Raw genomic sequence first — 22,878 nt, forward strand, 5'->3', positions numbered from 1 at the left:
TGACACTGAGCTTGACTCTATCATTATTACTGATTCCATGTCATCATTGAAGGCTCTTGACTCATATAATGACTCCAACAACATGCTCATTGGAGAAACTAGGTAAAGATACTAAAAAAATCCGGGAATTAATGTACAATTTCTATGGATCCCATCACACATTGGATAACATGAACGTAGATAATTATGTTTATGGAGCAACGTGCAATGTGAACACTGACTGATGTTGTAGTGGCCAGGCTTAGGCTTGGTTACAAGTACTGACTGATGTTGTAGTGGCCAGGTTTAGGCTTGGTTACAAGTACTGACTGATGTTGTAGTGGCCAGGCTTAGGCTTGGTTACAAGTACTGACTGATGTTGTAGTGGCCAGACTTAGGCTTGGTTACAAGTACTGACTGATGTTGTAGTGGCCAGGCTTAGGCTTGGTTGCAAGTACTGACTGATGTTGTAGTGGCCAGGCTTAGGCTTGGTTACAAGTACTGACTGATGTTGTAGTGGCCAGGCTTAGTCTTGGTTACAAGTACTGACTGATGTTGTAGTGGCCAGACTTAGGCTTGGTTACAAGTACTGACTGATGTTGTAGTGGCCAGGCTTAGGCTTGGTTACAAGTACTGACAGATGTTGTAGTGGCCAGGCTTAGGCTTGGTTACAAGTACTGACTGATGTTGTAGTGGCCAGGCTTAGGCTTGGTTATAGGTACTGACTGATGTTGTAGTGGCCAGGCTTAGGCTTGGTTACAAGTACTGACTGATGTTGTAGTGGCCAGACTTAGGCTTGGTTACAAGTACTGACTGATGTTGTAGTGGCCAGACTTAGGCTTGGTTACAAGTACTGACTGATGTTGTAGTGGCCAGACTTAGTCTTGGTTACAAGTACTGACTGATGTTGCAGTGGCCAGGCTTAGGCTTGGTTACAAGTACTGACTGATGTTGTAGTGGCCAGGCTTAGGCTTGGTTACAAGTACTGACTGATGTTGTAGTGGCCAGACTTAGGCTAGGTTACAAGTACTGACTGATGTTGTAGTGGCCAGGCTTAGTCTTGGTTACAAGTACTGACTGATGTTGTAGTGGCCAGGCTTAGGCTTGGTTACAAGTACTGACTGATGTTGTAGTGGCCAGGCTTAGGCTTGGTTACAAGTACTGACTGATGTTGTAGTGGCCAGGCTTAGGCTAGGTTACAAGTACTGACTGGCTCTGTAGAGGCCAGTCTTAGTTTTGGTTACAAATACTGACTGTTGTTGCAGTGGCCAGGCTTAGGCTTGGTTACAAGTACTGACTGATGTTGTAGTGGCCAGGCTTAGGCTTGGTTACAAGTACTGACTGATGTTGTAGTGGCCAGGCTTAGGCTTGGTTACAAGTACTGACTGGTGTTGTAGTGGTCAGGCTTAGGCTTGGTTACAGTACTTCTGGCAGTTTGGGAGACACACAGATGATGATCAAACTAAATGTAAATTATGTGGTCAGGCATATGGTCACTGTCTTGAACACTATGTGCTTAATTGTCCACTTATTGAGGAATAAAGAGATAGACAGTATAGTAACCTATGTGACATGTCAAGATATCTTAATAATGAAAATAAGATACCAGATATACTAAGCAAATTTCCTAAATTTTCTTGTAATAGATAAGTGAACTGTAGATATAAATCCAAATGTACACCTGTAACCCTTCTGGGGGCCTAATTCCTAGGCCTTTTGTATATCCATATGCTCTTGCGCTACCATCCACAGGATGGATATGGGTTGCACAGTAAACTAGCCATTTCGGTGGCAAAATCTAATCTAATCTAATCTAAATCTTCACCACACACTGATAGGTTGCAATAGTGATGTTGGATCAATAGGTGTGAGGTAGGAAATACTCAAGAATGTTCATAAATACTGGAAAATAGCTAGAAATATTCAGGAATATTCAAGAACTCGGCAATCTGTAAACCCATACGGATAATTTTCTATAGTGAAGCCGAGTCGACAGCAATGAGATAAGGAATTTCCGGGAATATTATTAAAAAACAGAAATATCTAGAAATACTCCTTAATACTCAGACATACCCACGAGTCCCCCTTTACTGGCAGGGATGGGTAAGTGATATTTATCTTATATCTATCTTGAACTGTGATGACATATCTATTACGAAGGTTGCATCTTGAGGTTCCAGCAAGTACATATCTCGAGAGGATCCTTACATATTCTGGAATCCAGTGACAGGAGGTGACAACGGTAATATACGTTTCTTTCTTATATTACCCTAGGTTGACACAAACTAAGTAGATAGTGAAAAATCCATTTAATATATATAAATTCATAATGGCATTAGATTTGTTCATATTGATTTGATGCAGTTATTGGGTAGTCTGTAAAGTATTCACATCATTCTCTCCTATTTTCTGTAACCCTTGGACGTTATCCCGTGCCCCATATGGGGAAGATCTAGGACTGGTGCGCTGGGTTAGTGGTGCTGAGCCTCTCTTACACAGGATGGGCCATGTGCTAGACACATGAGAAAATCTTTCATCTGAACCTACAAGATGGAACTCTTGCAACATTGCATAGCTTCTGATGAAGCACGGAAGTGCGAAACAGCGAAACACTATATTTTATATATATATATATATATATATATATATATATATATATATATATATATATATATATATATATATATATATATATATATATATATATATATATATATATATATTTATATATATATATATATATATATATATATATATATATATATATATATATATATATATATATATATATATATATATATATATATATATATATATATATATATATATATATATATATATATATATATATATATATATATATATATATATATAGTTGTTGGTTCGTCGCTTTCTAAACTCTTCAGATGGTTGATACCTTCCCTTCTCACCAGACAGGCTGTTGGTACCTCCCCTTCAACGCAGTGACGTTGCTGTTGATTCCTTTCCTTCTAGCACACCAGGCCGCTGGTAACTCCCCTTCAACATATCTCAAACTTTATGGAATCGACTTCTTGGGAAGCTATCCTAATGGTGCAGCTTTGACACGCTCGACACGCTCGACTCGTGCCCGACTCACGCCCAACTCACTCCCTACTAATGCCCAGCTCACGCCCGGCTCACGCCCGGCTCACGCCTGGCTCACGCCCGGCTCACTCCAGACTCACTGAGATGTACCCGACTTTAAAAGTGACACGGCCGTCGCTGGCTTCCACTCAGATTTGCTCTGTACTTCAATATCTGGCGATTTTCCACCATAATTCCTCAGAATTCTCGGCTCTGATTTGCGTCCCATTCTATAATGAGTTGAAGGATTAGAGAATAATTACATGTATAGGATCTGGTATTTGAAACCGTAATTAGCAGTATAGAATCTAGTATGTTAGGCTATGATTTGGGAAACTGAATATCTGGCTAACTTAGTAATAGGAGAGAGAAAAAAGCATAGTTATAGGCAGATAAACTTTGTTATAGGCAGACAAACTCAGTTATAGGCTGACAAACATGAGTAAATGAATAAATCACACATACAACTCTCTGGTATCTTTGTTTCCGAAACGTGTCGCCTGAGCAGTAGGCTTTTTCAGCAGAAGCAGTGGATAAGATGATGTGAAAAGTCAGTTGTCCCTGACGACGTAGTTTTAAGTTGATAAGTCGTTCAGCCTTGATACACGTCTAGCTCCGTGAGCACAGTGTTCAACTTCACAGTTGAAGCTAGACACATCTTAAAAGACTGAGGGACTGACCACCTCAGAACTACTGGTGATTGATGGACTGATCAATGCATATGTTGTCTCTAATTTTAGTCACCTCTCTATTTAACTGAATATGTGCAACAGTTGGGCATGTTTATTCTCCTACACAATAGGCTTCTTTAGTCATATACAGAGGCAGCAGTGTTATGCTGAAGTGAAGGTTGATGGACTGAATACATAATTTAATTTTACTACTACACCTGCTGCCTTTGTATCTGACGGAAGAAGCTTACTGTGTAGGTTAAAATTTTCAACAGTAAAGATACCCAACTGATGCACATGTGTCTTAATCATCAGGTTATGGGTATTTTATACCATTTTCAACATCGACTGAAAAAGCCTATTGCTGACGTTGAACGTTGCGGAAACAAAGACACCAGAGTCTTGTACATTTACCTTATTTATCTACTGATCGATACTCTATACCGCTGTTATAATGAAACTTATGTAGAACATTCAGTTATCTATCCTCACTCATCCCTCATTATCTCACTCACAGTAACGTTGACATTAGTCATATAATCCCGTTGTCTTATTATCAGTTGGACTCATTCACTATATCCAGTTGAATTTTCGCCAACAGTTATGTTATCCCATCCCCTATGTTAACCCTTCCTCTTTACCACAAACATCATGGCACTGTTGTGAAAACAGTCACATGAATGGCACTTAGCACAGCCTTCAACAGTGGAAATATAACATATTTATAAAAGTGGTGGAAACCAGCTGCGCGCTGTCTGTTCTCGCATCAGAATATTTTATCGCCTCTTTAGTATCTTATATTCAGTTTTTCCGTTGTAACCAACGTAACCTAAGTAAACCTAGAATAACTTAGAAATATGCAGTAAAGCCTATATAAAAAAGGGATATAGATATTAGGAGGAAGGGTTGCTATATAACAGATTTTTCATCTTCTAGATTCCCAATGACCTTCCCCCATAGAAGGTGGGGCATGGAGTGCGTAAGGGGAAGGGATGGTATTGATCCAAGGAGATGGAGAAGAAGGGGTTTTGATGGTAGGGGGAGGGAGGTGTGTGTACTCTGGAGCAGAAGTTACAAGGTTAATTGTAAGGTGTATATTGATAGAAGTACGTCTCCTAAAATTGGGGTGCATTTATCCTTGTTGTTGGACATAGAATGGTTCTTGTGGTATCCATTCTTCTATATACCAGACAGAGAAAACCCTCCCCAACCAATGAACACCGCCGACTACATCATCAACACGCCTCCCCACAGAACTCACTGGATGACCCTCCAACATAGAGTCCGACGCTTCATTCACAAGGAGAACTTCCCACGACCAAGGATCCTGAGTGACCTCCCCGAAGAACTAGAAGAATGAATACTACCAGAACCATTCTATCTCCAACAACAAGGATAAATGCACCCTAATTTTGGGAGACCTACTTATATCAATCTACACCTTACAATTAACCTCGTAACTTCTGCAAACATCCTACGACAGGACTCAACCTCAGAAACTACTTAACCAACCATCTCCGTGTAAGCAGTCAATCTCCACCGAACACCCTGCAACTACCATCTCCAGCAGCGGCCTTACAGCCGACCTCTTGTGCAAAAAAATGTAATTGCAAATAGTATGCATCCTTCCAACATATCGGCATGCAGGTATACAGTTGGTATAACTGTATGCACTGATGGGCAGGAGGTATACCTATCTTATGAATTTCATATATTCATGAATAACGCAACACACACACACACATGTATAAAATGCGCCAAAGTGGTTTGGCCTCTTAGCTGTATTACCTCACCTCCTCTCCACCCTCCCAACCCTTTCCCATATTTCCATCCTTACTCATCCTTCTTCTTACCCCATCTTACCAAAGCTCTGATCATACCTCGTATAGTCTGGTTGACCCATACCCCATATTCCCAGTGATCTATCCCCATAGTACCGTTGATCCTACCACATAGTCTCATTAAATCATCCCCAGTGACTGTTGGGGTCAAAACAGTGACTGTTGTAAACAGTGATTTGTGGTCAAAGAAGTGACTGTTGTAAACAAAGCAGTGACTGTTGCGAACAAAAATCTCATTACTGAAAATCATAAATTAATGGGACAAATGGAAAACATTGATCAAACAAAATACAGGTAAAATTATTTTTTTTCACTGCAGAGCATTTCTTTGTGCACTGCACAAAGAAATGCTCTGCAGTGATCATATGTGATAATGTTCTACAAAGGTACAAATATTTGATAAATGACAAAGGAGTAAGAAGTAACTCTCTCTCTCTCTCTCTCTCTCTCTCTCTCTCTCTCTCTCTCTCTCTCTCTCTCTCACACGTGGTTACAGTAAGTCAATAACCTGTCATCTGTTAGCAAGTACGACTCAGCTGTCAGCAAACACTGCTCAGTTGTCAGCAAACACGGCTCAGCTGTCATCAAACACGGCTCAGCTGTCAGCAAACACTATTCAGCTGTTAGCAAACAAAATCCGCAAAGAAAGTAGAGCAAAGTAACCACCATCTTGGATCATCAAAATAATAAGTCCCAACGTCGTCCCGCAGTTGCTAAGTCCCAAAAACAACACAGTTCACACACTACCTAGTGTATACACACCAGTCTTCATGTCAGATGTGTGATGGCAGGAGTCACAGCACGCCCAGACGACATGTCGTTTAGACCTTCTGAGACGACTGACTTTCTCTCTCTCTTTCAGTGTATTAAGTCAGCAATGTAATTAAAAGCAACGATCCACAGTGTGCTGTACTCTGCCATGGCACACTTAGCCAAAGCTCCTAGAAACAAGGTTCAAAACTGCTGATGAGAAACTGGTTACCAGCAGCGTCTCTTAACCTGTCTGCCCGGGGTGACACCATGAAGCAGACTCTGAGAGACCTGTTACGAAAGGACTCTCCATCACTAACTCACTGACCTCCTTACCTCTCCAATACTATCCCACACTCCCCCGCAGACCTCCCCAGCCTCCGACTTTTTTTTAGGTTATCCTATGCAATTTACATTATGTATATTGACTATACTTAAGTGTACCTGTACCTAAATAAACTTACTTATTCTGCCCAATAGACCCCCAGCCTCTCCAACATTCTCACACACAATTCTTCACAGACCCTTCAGGCTCTCCAATATTCTCCCACACTGATTCACCCCCCCATCCCCAACAACGTCTCCAACATTCGCGCACAATCTCCAACAGACCCCAGCCTCTCCAGCATTCTCCTACACTACCCCACAAACCCGTAGCGTCTCCAACAAAACAATATAATTATCATTTCTTTATATTGCATAAATAATGTAGTTAACAAGTCATTAAACAATGATAAGCACAAAAGAAAACCACTAATGTGCAATGCATTTCAGGCAAACTAATCTAGCCTAATGCTTAATATTACTTAAGATTTGGACATAGACTATTAGGTACGATTTCTTATAGTTAACTACAGTCATATGTACAATAAAAAACGGTAGCTAATGAACAAGTGGTACAGTTTTAAAAGTATGAACTATTTCAAACTGATTCATTGTTCTTCAGTTCTGTGGAATGATTGAATCTTCAATATCTCCAACACTATCACTTACCCGCAGTCTCTCCAACACTCTCTCTCACTGACATACAGTCTCTCCAACACTCTCCCGTACTGACCCTCAGTCTCTCCAACAGTCTTCCACACTCACCAGCAGTCTCTGCAACATTACCACACTAACCCCAGACTCCCCAACAATCTCCCTCACTGCCCGTCTAGCATCTTCAATACTCTCCCTCGCTTCCCCACTGATCTACAGCCGCTGCAGGACTCATTCACTCAGACTGCCCAGCCTCATCAACGCGTTCCTCTCATTCCGAAACTGGTGCCAAGCTTCTCCAACATTCTTCCTTACTCCAACACTGACCCCAGCCTGTACTACACTCTCCCTCACTCCAACACTGACCCCAGCCTGTACTACACTCTCCCTCACTCCCACACAGACCCCAGCCTCCCCAACACTCTCCCTCACTCCCACACAGACCCCAGCCTCTCCAACACTCTCCCTCACTCCCACACTGACCCCTCACCATAATCCATTTCTTCTGTGCGAGGGAGAGACCATTCAGAGAGACAGCATGTGTCCCATGTAACAGTAACTGTAGTTCTGCTGGAAGGAAACATTTGAACCTGACGTTGCTGATGAACCTTTACGATATTCTCATTCTCATGACGATATTCTCATTCTTCTACCCAAGTCAACATCAGCTCAGGCTGACAGATTTTTAACATCCTGTATGATGGAAACTGACAGCAAAACATAAACAGCTATTGATTATACGGTATAACTGTCAGGTAGAATATAGCAGCAGCACGTTGCAGATGTATCCAATTTTGCTTATTTTTTCTTATTTTTTTTCTGGCTCCACAGGCTGCCTGACCAACGAGTACCAGTGTAAGAACGCCTGTATCGACGTACTGAGGAGATGTGACACCGTAGCTGACTGTGATGAAGCTGAGGATGAACAACACTGTGGTGAGTAACTGAGAGAGAGAGAGAGACAGACAGACAGACAGAAGAAACATAGACAGACAGACCAGACAGAGAGAAGAGAGAGAGACAGATAGACAGCAGAGAAAGAGAGAGAGAGAGAGAGAGAGAGAGAGAGAGATGTCTCGAACAGACGGCTCCAACTTCATCCTGTTCCCTACTTGTATGTCTCATGACAATAAAAATGCTTTCAAACGAGCTGAAGTAAGTAACAGCTCTTAGCTTGCCAATAAAGTTAGGAATCCTTAACCTGTAAATAGCTTGTCAATAAAGCCAGGGATCCTTAACCTAACCTTGTCAAACCCTGTGTTATAAAAAAAAAGAAGAGAGAGAAAAAAGAGAGAGACAGACAGAAGAGAGAGAAAAAAGAGACAGACAGGCAGAGACACAGACACAGACACAGACAGACATCCTTAAAATTAACTTGTCAATAGCTTGTCATTAAAGTTAGGAATCCTTAACCTAACCTTGTCAAAACCTGTGTAAAAAAGTACAGACAGACAGACAGAAGAGATAGAGAGAGAGAGAAAAGAGAGAGAAAAAAAATCTCTCTGTGTCTATACACGGAGAGTTACTCTTCTAGGTGGATGTCCACTGAAAGGCATACTACGTCTCGTTGTGCGTGTATACTCTGAGAAATATACACTTCTCGTGTATACAATATACTGAGAGATGCAACTCTCTCATTTAGGAACTTTTGAACAGTAATTGTACATTTAGGAAAATTGTTCCAGTTATTGTACATTAAAAAACGTTTGTACCCTTTAATCGAGGTACAATTGTACCATTAACTGCTCGTTTAGGGACATTTGTACCAGCAATTGTTCATTTAGGTACAAATGTACCAGAAACTGTTCATTTAGGTACAACTCTGCTTCGATCTTCATTATTATTACTGTTTACACGGGAAGCGCTAGACACGTGTGGATCACACAGAGCCTACTGAATGACAGGTAATAAGGTTTGATCCGGGGATTGGGAGGGTACCTTTAATTCCTCGGATCAATATACCTTCAACGACACCTTCCTTTTCGGTACCTTTGGTACAAATGTTTCTATACGAGTATTGTAACGCAGGGTTATGCCTGTACAAAAACGCTTTAAGTACAACTATTACATGAGTAGTCTTGGTACAACTGTACCAACAAATGGTTTAAAAAACAAGTTGATGAGACACTTGTGAAACATTTGGGACTCTTTAATCTGGAAGTGTTTCGCCAGGCAGTGGCTTCTTCAGTCCAATGCTGAGAAAGGTGGAGGATGAGGAGAAGTTATAAGTAATCAGTCCCCCAGCCTTTCTCAGCAGTGGACTGATGAAGCCACTGTGTGACGAAATGTCTCATTCATTAACAATTGTACTAGCATGAGAACCATTGCTTCCAGAACACTGTGCCTCTGTACCTCTGTAGTGCTATTCGCTCACAGTGTACCTTTGTCTTTTTCCTTGACAGAGACGTGGGTTTGTCCAGAGTCACATTACAAATGCACCAACAATCTCTGTGTTCCCTCTGACGCCATGTGTAACTTTGTGGATGACTGTGGAGACAACTCTGATGAGCACCAGTGTGGTAGGTAACACCTATGTTTGTGTTACTAATGTTAACTAATTAACTAATTGTTAACTATGTTTGTTTATCTATGTTTGTGTTACCTGTATTTGTTACCTATGTTTGTGTTACCTATATTTGTGTTACCTATATTTGTGTTACCTATGTTTGTGTTACCTATGTTTGTGTTACCTATGTTTGTGTTACCTATGTTTGTGTTACCTATGTTTGTGTTGCCTATGTTTGTGTTACCTATGTTTGTGTTACCTATGCTTGCGCTACCTATGTTCGTATTACCTATGTTTATGTTACCTATGTTTGTGTTACCTATGTTTGTGTTACCTATGTTTGTTACCTATGTTTGTGTTACCTTTGTTTGTGTTACCTATGTTCGTATTACCTATGTTTGTGGTGCCTATGTTTGTGTTACCTATGTTTGTGTTACCTATGATTGTGTTACCTATGTTTGTGTTACCTATGTTTGTGTTACCTATGTTTGTGTTACCTATGTTTGTGTTACCTATGTTTGTGCTACCTATGTTTGTATTACATATGATAGTGTTACCTATGTTTGTGTTACCTATGATTGTGTTACCTATGTTTGTGTTACCTATGTTTGTGTTACCTATTTTTGTGTTACCTATGTTTGTGTTACCTATGTTTGTATTACATATGATAGTGTTACCTATGTTTGTGTTACCTATGATTGTGTTACCTATGTTTGTATTACCTATGATTGTGTTGCTTATGTTTGTGTTACCTATGATTGTGTTACCTATGTTTGTGTTACATATGTTTGTGTTACCTATGTTTGTATTACATATGATAGTGTTACCTATGTTTGTGTTACCTATGATTGTGTTACCTATGTTTGTGTTACCTATGATTGTGTTACCTATGTTTGTGTTACCTATATTTGTGTTACCTATGTTTGTGTTACCTATGTTTGTGCTACCTATGTTTGTGTTACCTATGTTTGTGTTACCTATGTTTGTGTTGCCTATGTTTGTGTTACCCAAGTTTGTGTTACCTATGCTTGTGCTACCTATTTTCGTATTACCTATGTTTATGTTACCTATGTTTGTGTTACCTATGTTTGTGCTACCTAAGTTCATATTACCTATGTTTGTGTTACCTATGTTTGTGTTACCTATGTTCGTATTACCTATGTTTGTGGTGCCTATGTTTGTGTTACCTATGTTTGTGTTACCTATGATTGTGTTACCTATGTTTGTGTTACCTATGTTTGTGTTACCTATGTTTGTGTTACCTATGTTTGTGTTACCTATGTTTGTGGTACCTATGTTTGTATTACATATGATAGTGTTACCTATGTTTGTGTTACCTATGATTGTGTTACCTATGTTTGTGTTACCTATGTTTGTGTTACCTATTTTTGTGTTACCTATGTTTGTGTTACCTATGTTTGTATTACATATGATAGTGTTACCTATGTTTGTGTTACCTATGATTGTGTTACCTATGTTTGTGTTACCTATGATTGTGTTACTTATGTTTGTGTTACCTATGATTGTGTTACCTATGTTTGTGTTACCTATGTTTGTGTTACCTATGTTTGTATTACATATGATAGTGTTACCTATGTTTGTGTTACCTATGATTGTGTTACCTATGTTTGTGTTACCTATGATTGTGTTACCTGTGTTTGTGGTGCCTATGTTTGTGTTACCTATGTTTGTGTTACCTATGTTTGTATTACATATGATAGTGTTACCTATGATTGTGTTACGAATGTTTGTGTTACCTATGTTTGTGTTACCTATGATTGTGTTACCTATGTTTGTGTTACCTATGTTTGTGTTACCTATGTTTGTATTACATATGATAGTGTTACCTATGTTTGTGTTACCTATGCTTGGATTGTGTTACCTATGATTGTGTTACCTATGATTGTGTTACCTATGTTTGTGTTACCTATGTTTGTGTTACCTATGTTTGTGTTACCTATATCTGTGTTATCTATGTTTGTGTTACCTTTGTTTGTGTTACCTATGTTTGTGTTACCTATGATTGTGTTACCTATGTTTGTGTTACCTATGTTTGTGTTACCTATGTTTGTGTTACCTATGTTTGTGTTGCCTATGTTTGTGTTACCTATGTTTGTGTTACCTATGTTTGTGTTACCTATGTTTGTGTTACCTATGTTTGTGTTACCTATGTTTGTGTTACCTTTGTTTGTGTTACCAATGTTTGTGTTACCTATGTTTGTGTTACCTATGTTTGTGTTGCCTTTGTTTGTGTTACCTATGTTTGTGTTACCTATGTTTGTATTGCATATGATAGTGTTACCTATGTTTGTGTTACCTATGTTTGTGTTATATCTGTGACACCTTTGTTTGTGTTACCTGTGTGTTTCCTACGTTTGTGTTACCTATATCTGTGTTACCTATATTTGTGTTACCTGCATTTGTGTTACCTATGTTTGTGTTACATATGTCTCCGTTACCTATGTTTGTGTTACCTATGTTTGTGTTACCTATGTTTGTGTTACATATGTTATGTTACCTATGTTTGTGTTACCTATATTTGTGTTACCTATGTTTGAATTACCTATGTTTGTGTTACCTATGTTTGTGTTGCATATGTTAGTGTTACCTATGTTTGTATTACCTATGTTTGTGTTACCTATGTTTGTGTTACCTATATTTATGTTACCTATGTTTGAATTACCTATGTTTGTTACCTTTGTTTCTCTTACCTATGCTTGTGTTACCTATGTTTGTGTTACCTATCTTTGTGTTACCTATCTTTGTTACCTTTGTTTCCCTTTCCTATTCTTGTGTTACCTATTTGTTACCTATGTTTGTGTTACATATGTCTCCGTTACCTATGTTTGTGTTACCTATGTTTGTGTTACCTATGTTTGTGTTACATATGTTATGTTACCTATGTTTGTGTTACCTATATTTGTGTTACCTATGTTTGAATTACCTATGTTTGTGTTACCTATGTTTGTGTTGCATATGTTAGTGTTACCTATGTTTGTATTACCTATGTTTGTGTTACCTATGTTTGTGTTACTTATATTTATGTTACCTATGTTTGAATTACCTATGTTTGTTACCTTTGTTTCTCTTACCTATGCTTGTGTTACCTATGTTTGTGTTACCTATTTTTGTGTTACCTATCTTTGTTACCTTTGTTTCCCTTTCCTATTCTTGTGTTACCTATTTGTTACCTATGTTTGTGTTACATATGTCTCCGTTACCTATGTTTGGGTTACGTATGTTTGGGTTACGTATGTTTGTGTTACCTATGTTTGGGTTACCTATGTATGCGTTACTTATGTTTGTGTTAACTATGTGTGTGTTTACGATGTGTTACGTAAATTTGTGATACCTATGTTTGTGTTACGTTTATTTGTGTTACCTATGAGTGTGTTACCTATGATTGTGTTACCTGTGTTTGTGTTACCTATGTTGATGTGTATTGCCCATGTCTATGTTAACTATTTAAGAACATAAGAAAGAAGAAACACTGCAGCAGGCCTACTGGCCCATGCGAGGCAGGTCCAAGTCACATCCCGGCTTAAACCAATGACCAACGTAGTCAGATCAGATCACATCCACTTAAGGAGCACAGCATCATACCTATTAGCACAAGCTAGTCGGGTCCAACTCACACCCACCCACACCCACTCATGTATTTATCTAACCTATAAAGTCTTAGCTTCTATGACGGTATTCGGGAGTTTGTTCCACTCATCCACAACTCTATTACCAAACCAGTGCTTTCCTATATCCTTCCTGAATCTGAATTTTTCCGATTTAAAACCATTGCTTCGAGTCCTGTTTTGGCTAGATATTTTTAGAATGCTATTTTCATTCCCTTTATTTATTTCTGTTTTCCATTTATACACCTCAGGTATATCCCCTCTAATTCTACGCCTTTCTAGAGAGTGCAGATTCAGTGCCCTAAATGAGGCCTAACCAAAGATATACAGAGTTGAAGAACAACCTGAGGACTCCCATTATTTATGCTCCTTGATATGAAGCCAAGGATTCTGTTCGCTTTATTGCGAACATTTGTGCACTGTTGTCTTGGTTTTATATTACTGCTAAGCAGAACTCCCATATCCTTTTCGCAATCAGTAATATTAAGATCTACATTATTTAGTTTATATGTGGCATGGTTATTTTCCTGTCCAATGTTTAGAACTTTGCATTTGCCTTTGTTAAACTGCATGTGCCACTTCTCCGACCACTGCATTAATCTATTCAAATCCTCCTGGAGTGCTCTAATGTCCTCATTAGAATGAATTGGGCGACCCATTTTGGTGTCATCAGCAAACTTGCTCATGTCGCTATTTATTTCCTCATCAGTGTTGTTTATGTAAATTGTGAACAACAAAGGGCCCAACTTGACTCCTGTGGAACACCACTCGTGACCCGCCCCCACTCTGATTTCTCTCCATTGATACTTTAGTGAAAAAAGTAAATTCGTATGGCAGGAACGTCCCTTTGTAAGACCTTGCTGAGATTCATTAATCAATTTGCGCCTGTCAATATGGTTACGAATTGCCTCGGCAATTATTGATTCCATAAATTTTCCCACTATGGAGGTAAGCCTTATTGGTCTATAGTTCGAAGCTAAGGACCTCTCTACTGCTTTGTAAATAGGTATTACATTTGCCATTTTCCACTTGTCCGGCACTATGCCAGTTTGTAGTAATATGTTGAAAAGACTAGTCACAAGTTTGCTAAGCTCCTCTTTATATTCCTTTAACACCCGTGCAAACAGTTCATCAGGGCCCGTGAATTTATTCGGTTTTAATTTCTCTATTTGTCTGAGGATCATGTCGCTAGTTACCCTAATAGTGCATAGTTTATTTTCATCCTGGTTTACATAATTTATAATTTCTGGAATTGTGCTAGTATCTACCTGCGAAAAACTGAGAGGAAATAAGAGTTAAAATATTCTCACATTTCGTTATCACTGTCAGTGATTTGACCTGAGTAACTTTCAGGTGGCGCTATCTTGGCCCTAATTTTACTTCTGTGTACCTGAAACGAAACTTTTTGGGCTTGTCTTCAAATTCCTTGCCACTTTAGCCTCATAATTTATTTCTGCTTTTCTTATTCCCCTTTTTATTTCTCTCTTTAACTGAATATATTGATTTCTTAACTGCCAATCTTTTGATAACAATGAGATGTTTGAATCTATTGTTTATCCATTTTGGATCATTTTTGGTGATTTGCGTAATTCCATGGTATATTGAAAGTAAGTGATTTGTGATCGCTTTCCCCAAGCTCATCATTAACGTTAAGATTATTAATTAGTGATTCCCTTGTTGTCAAAAACCAAGTGAAGCAGATTGTTTCCTCTAGTTGGTTCTGTCACAAACTGTTTTAAAAAGCAATCTTGAATCGTATCAAGCAAGTCACTAGACTCGAGATTTCCTGTCACATTCTTTCAATCAATTTGTCTAAAGTTAAAATCTCCCATTAATACCTTTAGGGAGCTTGTCACTCTCTGCCCTCTACTGTCTCTCTTTGTTTATTGAATAATTGCTTTGCCTTTACAAGCAACTTTATTTTGAATATTGTCTATGAAACATGGAGTCCTGGTAATATCTGCTGTTTTCAACCCTGGTACTGCAGCTTGATTATTTCCCACACACACCCATACTTCTATAATCTATCAGTTTAAAGTCCTAGACAAGTCAGCAATGGCCCCCTCAGTAGAGTTGGCTAATGCAACCACATCGGCCTCTGTGAGATGTACCCCATCCTCTGCATACATATCACGTTTGCCATAAAATTTGTCCTAGTTATCAATGAATGGGATTGCAAATTCCTTGCAGTACCTGTCTAGCCAGCAATTTACACCAATTGCCATAGGCATCCATTCATTGCCCACTCCCATTCTAGGCAAGATGCTACAAATGTTTGGGATCTCCCTTAGACCTAATTACATCTGTGGCTAACTGGTACATATCCAGCAGCTCTTGTCTTCTGCCCATCCCGATATCATTTCCACCAGCACTAAGACAGATGATGTATGTGTTACACGTGTGAGTGCATTACCTATGTCTGCACTGCCTGTGTATTTGTGCATTACCTATGTCTGTGTGTATTACCTATAACTGTCTGTCATACCTATGCATGCCTTACCCATACATGTCTGTGCTCTCTGCTTTTCCCTCATATGACTGATTTTCACTTGTCAGTGAAAAGAAATTTAATAACATTCTAAGAAACCGAGGCAGTAAAAGATGTTAAATTAATAACGTGCTCACTCTCACACATACGTACACGTACACGTACACTCTCACACATACGTACACGTTGGTACACATAGGTCTCTTCAAGGATAACTAATATTCTATTGTTAAAAATGAAATGTGCTACCGACAGGTTGTTGAAAGGAAACAGAATATAAGCACCATCGTGTTGGAAGACATGAACTTATAGAGACAAAAAATCACCTGAGCGGCGGTGTGGTTAGGTGAGTGGAAGATTCAGGGCAGCATTAAAACTGGTTGGTTAGGGACGACATGCTACTGACTACTGCTACGTCCATTACTATAAAAGAACTCACTGTGGTTCTCAGTGAGTTCTTTCATAGTTCATTAAAAAATAAACGTTAATTTGTATGAATGTGCACAAGTTATTTTAACAAAGGTAACTACAGTAGAGAAAACCTTTCATACCTTACATTATTATTGCTATTTTTATAATAATTATTTTGTTGTTGTAGCAGCAGCAGCAGCAGCAGCAGCAGCAGCAGCAGCAGCAGGTGGTGGTGGTGGTGGCCGGTGGCGGTGAGGTGGTGGCGGTGCGGTGGTAGGTGGTGGTGGTGGTGGTGGTAGGTGGAGTGGCGGTGGTAGGTGGTGGTGGCGGTGGTGGGGTGGCGCCTGGTGGTAGGGGTGGAGGTGGTGGTGGTGGTGGTGGTGGTGGTGGTAGGTGGTGGTGTGGTGGTGGTGGTGGATGTGTAGTGGTAGGTAATGTGCAGTGGTAGTGTAGTAGGTAACGTGTAGTGTTTGCAAAAATAGCTATGCAACCCACTACTGACCAAGCAGTTCCCGCCGCGGGAGACCACTGGAAATATCCCAGGTAGCCGAGGCGTGGGTGAAACAGGTAGAAGTTTGCTCATTAGGATAAGTAAACAGAAAGATGCGTGCAACAGAGACATGAAAAATACATGCGAGATCCATAAAAAAAAAACAGTGGCAGACACTTGAAGGGTTGGACCAGTGCGCAGATGATCATGGAGCCAGATCACAGCAGATGCCAATTTTTAGAAGCCGCTCTGATTACATTAACAAATGCTGCCACTCACAAATCAGGATGTTACAACATTGTCACCTTACTAGCACACAAGATAATCGAGAAAATGTCGCCCAACCCACAACCAGATACTACCGTCAGATGACACATAAGAACGCAGAACAGAGAGAGTGCAGGATGCCTGCTGACCCATACTAGGCAGGACCTTCTCGGAGTCTTCCCTTCTTGCTCGCATTTGTCTAACCAATTTTAAAGCTATCCTGAACCTTTCATTCACCTAACCTCACCCCATTATTATTATTTTAATAAAGATATATAGCTGTCAGGTCATCACATTTAATATTAATTAACTGGTCCCCTCAAGATAGTTTTCTTGAAGCAGTTCAGAGGCTCTAGATTCAAGGAATTTTACATGGCATTCTCTTCCTTGGATCAATCTTGAACGCTTCCTACTTGCCAGGAGCGTATAACCCATAGTTTAACGTTCCTATTCTTAATATAATAATTATAATAACTGCTAGGTGAACAGGAGCAGCAGGTGTAAGGTGACTTACATACAGGCACCTACTTACTGCTTGGTTGACAGGGGGCAGCAAGTGTCAGGTAATTAACCCAGATACCTACTTACTGCTAGGTGAACAGGAACAGCAGGTGTAAGGAAACATGCTCCCGTGACTTGGAAGGAAATGAACTCGCCTCACACACTGTGTACCCGTGGTTCAATTCCCGGCATGGGTGGAAACGTTGGGCATGTTTCCACACTGGTTGTTCTTGTTCACCTAGCAGTACCTGCTGTCCCTTTTCACCTAGCAGTAAGTAGGTACCTGGGTGTTAGTTTACTGTTGAGGGGGGCATCCTGGGGGACTATACTGAAGGATCACAATGGGAACGAGACAGACAGTCCTCGATGACACACTGACTTTCTTGGGTTATCCTGGGTGGCTAACCCTCCCTACCCTTGGTTATCCTGGTTGGGTAACACTCCCTATCCCGGGTTATCCTGGGTGCTAGCTCTCCTTACCCTGGGTTATCCTGGGTACTAGCTCTCCTTACCCTGGGTTATCCTTGGTGCTACCTCTCCTTACCCTGGGTTATCCTGAGTGGATAACTCTCCCTATCCTGGCTTAAAAATCCCAACAGATCTTATATTATGATGCGTTCAAATTCTGAACTATTTATATATATATATATATATATATATATATATATATATATATATATATATATATATATATATATATATATATATATATATATATATATATATATATATATATATATAGTTCATTTTCAATTCAGTTTTCTGGTACAATTATGTGTAAAATATCAGAAGAAAACAAACAAGAATACTATTATTATAAGGTTGAGTTTCATTTATATATATTTTTAAAAAACTGCCGTTCAGATGATACTAAATATTTATTATTTTCAGGTTTCTAGACCCAATCATAATTTATAGGAAAGTAAAGCAAATGTGTATATGTACATTTTTCCAAATTCACCAAATGATGATTCATTGATAAAGTCATCAGGGAATTAATTCTGAAAGAATGGCACATACATGTTTCAATTTCATTGATAAAGATTGCCCAGTGATACTTTGCAGTCATAATCTGTTTCTTAAGAGGACGGGTTGGATTATCAGGTAAGCATTCACAAGTTTGATGAGCGTCATTACCAACAAGGAAACAGTGAGAAGCAGAGAAAAACACGAGCTTCCTGAGCAACAGACACAACAGAGGAAGCAGCCACGTTATATATTTCATATCCTTGTTACGAGTTATCTCACGAAGCTGTGCAGCAGTAATTGAAGTATCACGATGTTTGACGGTAGTAGAACATGCATTACACCAGCAGTATTGTAGAGATATTCTGGCAAGGATTATAAAGTATATACCATTACTAAACCCCTTACACTGTCGGGTTACATTATCCAGCCAGCTCTAAACATAATAAGTGCCACTCGATAATAATATACTTAACACAAGGCAGCAGTAACGCAATATAACAGCGCAATGCAACGTAATAAAATAACAATTGCTTCAGGATAAGAACCCATTATTATGAACAAAGGAACAAGAAAAAATGCCTATGTTACCTGGTTGTAAATAAATTCTCTAGACAGTGAAAAATCCATAAGCAAATAGAGACAAAGGCAAACACAAAAGGGTAGTTTTTAAGTACCCATATATTCTCTCTACCTATATTTACAGTATATACATCATGCAATTCAACACAAAATGTTCATGAGCAGGAGAGCAGCCACTGCAATTTCTTTATCACCTCTTTAAAGGTAAACCAGTATTTGTGTAATCAACCAGCCTCAGTAGGAGTAAGCCCTCAGATAGGTGTGGAATCATAATATCAATTTGGCTAGGAGGAAACCCTCACCAAGTTGGTTGTAGTATAAACCTGACAGTAAATCAGAGTAGCCGGGGCCCCTCTGCACGCACTCTGACCAAACTACTTAGTACACAAGGAATGCGGGAGGTGCGTTGTATGAACACTGAACACACTACAACGTGATTGGCACACGCCACAGGTAATACTAAGTGAACAATTATGAAAAGAAATGAGGGAACACAAGTGTATAAATTGAAGAATTATGTGATAATAATGGTAGAATTACCGGCAAACTATAAAGTAAATTACAGAGATGCGCCTAATGTAACATTTTATTGTGACAACGTTTCGCTTTGTCAAGATATTACAAAACTGCAGGAACCAGTAAGCATTGCAATAGGCATATTGACCCATGTTGTAAGTAATAGTACTAATATAGTGTTGTGATAGTTGTGACTATGTGAAGTGTGAAATAATTATATTGTCAAAGCATTTGTTTACTTTGTAATTGTCTTTATTTAGCTTCCTATCTTCTGGTCCAAACATTGTCTGTAGAATCAACTATTTCTGTGTGTGTGTGTGTGTGTGTGTGTGTGTGTGTGTGTGTGTGTGTGTGTGTGTGTGTGTGTGTGTGTGTGTGTGTGTGTGTGTGTGTGTGTGTGTGTGTGTGTGTGTGTGTGTGTGTGTGTGTGTGTGTGTGTACTCACCTATTTGTACTCACCTATTTGTGGTTGCAGGGGTCGAGTCACAGCTCCTGGCCCCGCCTCTTCGCTGATTGCTACTAGGTCCTCTCTCTCCCTGCCCCATGAGCTCTATCATACCTCGCCTTAAAACTATGTATGGTTCCTGCCTCCACCACATCACTTTCTAGGCTATTCCATGGCCTGACTACTCTATGACTGAAGAAATACTTCCTAACATCCCTTTGATTCATCTGAGTCTTCAACTTCCAATTGTGACCTCTTGTGTCTGTGTCCCATCTCTGGAACATCCCGTCTTTGTCCACCTCGTCTATTCCGCGCAGTATTTTATATGTCGTTATCATGTCTCCCCTGACCCTCCTGGTCTCCAGTGTCGTCAGGCCGATTTCCCTCAACCTTTCTTCATAGGACAATCCCCGTAGCTCTGGGACTAGTCTTGTTGCAAACCTTTGCACTTTCTCTAATTTCTTGACGTGCTTGACTAGGTGTGGATTCCAAACTGGTGCTGCATACTCCAGTATGGGCGTGACGTAGATGGTGTACAGAGTCTTAAACGAATCCTTACTGAGGTATCGGAACGCTATCCGTAGGTTTGCCAGGCGCCCGTATGCTGCAGCAGTTATCTGATTGATGTGCGCCTCAGGAGATATGCTCGGTGTTATACTCACCCCCAGATCTTTTTCCTTGAGTGAGGTTTGCAGTCTTTGGCCATCTAAACTATATTGTGTGTGTGTGTGTGTGTGTGTGTGTGTGTGTGTGTGTGTGTGTGTGTGTATGTGTGTGTGTGTGTGTGTGTACTCACCTAGTTGTGGTGTCAAGGATCGAGTCATAGCTCCTAGCCCCTGTTCCATGAGCTTCATCGCACCTCTTCTTAAAGCTATGTATGCATCCTGCCTCCTCTACATCATTCTCCAGATTCTTCCACTTCCTGATTACTCTATGCCTGAAGGAATACTTTCTAACATCCCTGTGAATCATCCAAATTTTCAACTTCCATCTGTGACCCCTTGTTGTGTCACATCTCTGACACAATCTGTCCATATTCTCCTTGTCAATTCCTCTCAGTATTTTATTTGTCGTTATCATGTCCCTCTTAATTCATCCTGTCCTCCAGTGTCGTTAGGTTGATTTCCCTTAACCTGTCCTTGTAGGACATACCCCTTTGTTCCTGGACTAGTCTTGTTGCAAATCTTTTCGTTTTCTCACATTTCTTGACGTGCTTGACCAGATGTGGGTTCCATACTGGTGCTGCATACTCCAGTATGGGCCTGACATACACATGTACACTGTTTTGAATGATTCATTACTCCGGTGTCTAAATGCTTTTCTTAGGTTTGCCAGGCGCCCAGACGCTGCAGTAGTTATTTGGTTAATTTGTGCCTCGGAGATTTGCTCGATATTATACTCATCCCAAGATCCTTTTCCTAGCCTGTACTCTATCTGCGGTTTTCTTTCACCTTCCCCAATCTTCATAACTTTGGTGGGGTTAAACTCCAGGAGCCAGTTGTTGGCCAAGATTCCTTTGTATTCCCACATGATCCTCCTCCACTTGAATTCTCCGCATTAGCTTCACATCGTATGCCAATATGGACACCTCTGAATCTATCCCTTCTGTCATGTAATTCACATATACCAGAAACTGCACCGACACTAAGACTGATCCTTGTGGAACCCCGCTCGTCACAGACGCCCACTCTGAAATCTCGTAACGTACCATCATTCGTTGTTTTCTGCCTATCAGGCATTCTCTGTTCCGTTGTAAAATCTTTCTTGTTATTCCTAGCTTCTGTACTAATCTCATGTGTGGAACTGTGTCGAAAGCCTTCTCGCAGTCAAAGAATATGCAGTCTACCCATCTCTCTCTCTCTCTCTCTCTCTCTCTCTCTCTCTCTCTCTCTCTCTCTCTCTCTCTCTCTCTCTCTCTCTCTCTCTCTCTCTCTCTCTCTCTCTCTCTCCTGTCTTACTTCTGTCGCCTTATAAAACTCCAGGGGGTTTGTGACACAGGATTCCCAATCCCTGAAACCGTGCTGGTTTTCGTGTATAATCTCATTCCTTTCTAGGTGATTTACCAGTGTTTTCCTGATAAGCATCTCCATGACTTTGCTTGTCAGTGACACTACTCTTAAAGACTGGGACTACATTATCCGTCTTCCACACCTCAGATTGTTTCCTTGTTAGGATATGTTAAATATAGTTGTTAGTAACACAGTGCCTTTGCTCCCTCTTTCTGGGCCCGTGTGTGTACTCACCTAATTGTGGTTGCAGGGGTCGAGACTCAGCTCCTGGCCCCGCCTCTTCGCTGAGCACTACTAGGTCCTTTCTCTCCCTGCTTCATGAGCTTTATCATACCTCATCTTAAAGCTATGTATGGTTCCAGCCTCACCTACCTCACTTGCGCTTGTGTGTGTGTGTGTGTGTGTGTGTGTGTGTGTGTACTCACCTAATTGTACTCACCTAATTGTGGTTGCAGGGGTCGAGACTCAGCTCCTGGCCCCTCCTTTTCACTGATTGCTACTAGGTCCTCTCTCTGCTTCCTGAGCTTTATCATACCTCTTCTTAAAACTATGTATGGTTCCTGCCTCCACTACTTCACTTGCTAGGCTATTCCACTTCCTGACGACTCTATGACTGAAGAAATACTTCCTAACGTCCCTGTGACTCGTCTGAGTCTTCAGCTTCCAGTTGTGACCCCTTGTTCCTGTGTTCCCTCTCTGGAACATCCTATCTCTGTCCACCTTGTCTATTCCACGCAGTATTTTGTA

General features: G+C 40.2%; 1 protein-coding gene across 1 annotated transcript in view; it reads left to right on the forward strand.

Moving 5' to 3' along the window:
* LOC128691012 (G-protein coupled receptor GRL101-like) overlaps positions 1-22,878 on the forward strand; it is a 605,305-nt gene that overhangs the window by 257,215 nt on the left and 325,212 nt on the right. The window contains exons 4-5 of the mRNA XM_070089232.1: positions 8,156-8,260; positions 9,727-9,843. Of these exons, the coding sequence (XP_069945333.1) occupies positions 8,156-8,260; positions 9,727-9,843 (222 nt within the window). The remainder of the gene's footprint in view (positions 1-8,155; positions 8,261-9,726; positions 9,844-22,878) is intronic.

This window comes from Cherax quadricarinatus, chromosome 27 (genome assembly GCF_038502225.1).
Source record: "Cherax quadricarinatus isolate ZL_2023a chromosome 27, ASM3850222v1, whole genome shotgun sequence".
In the NCBI taxonomy this organism is placed as follows: domain Eukaryota; kingdom Metazoa; phylum Arthropoda; class Malacostraca; order Decapoda; family Parastacidae; genus Cherax; species Cherax quadricarinatus.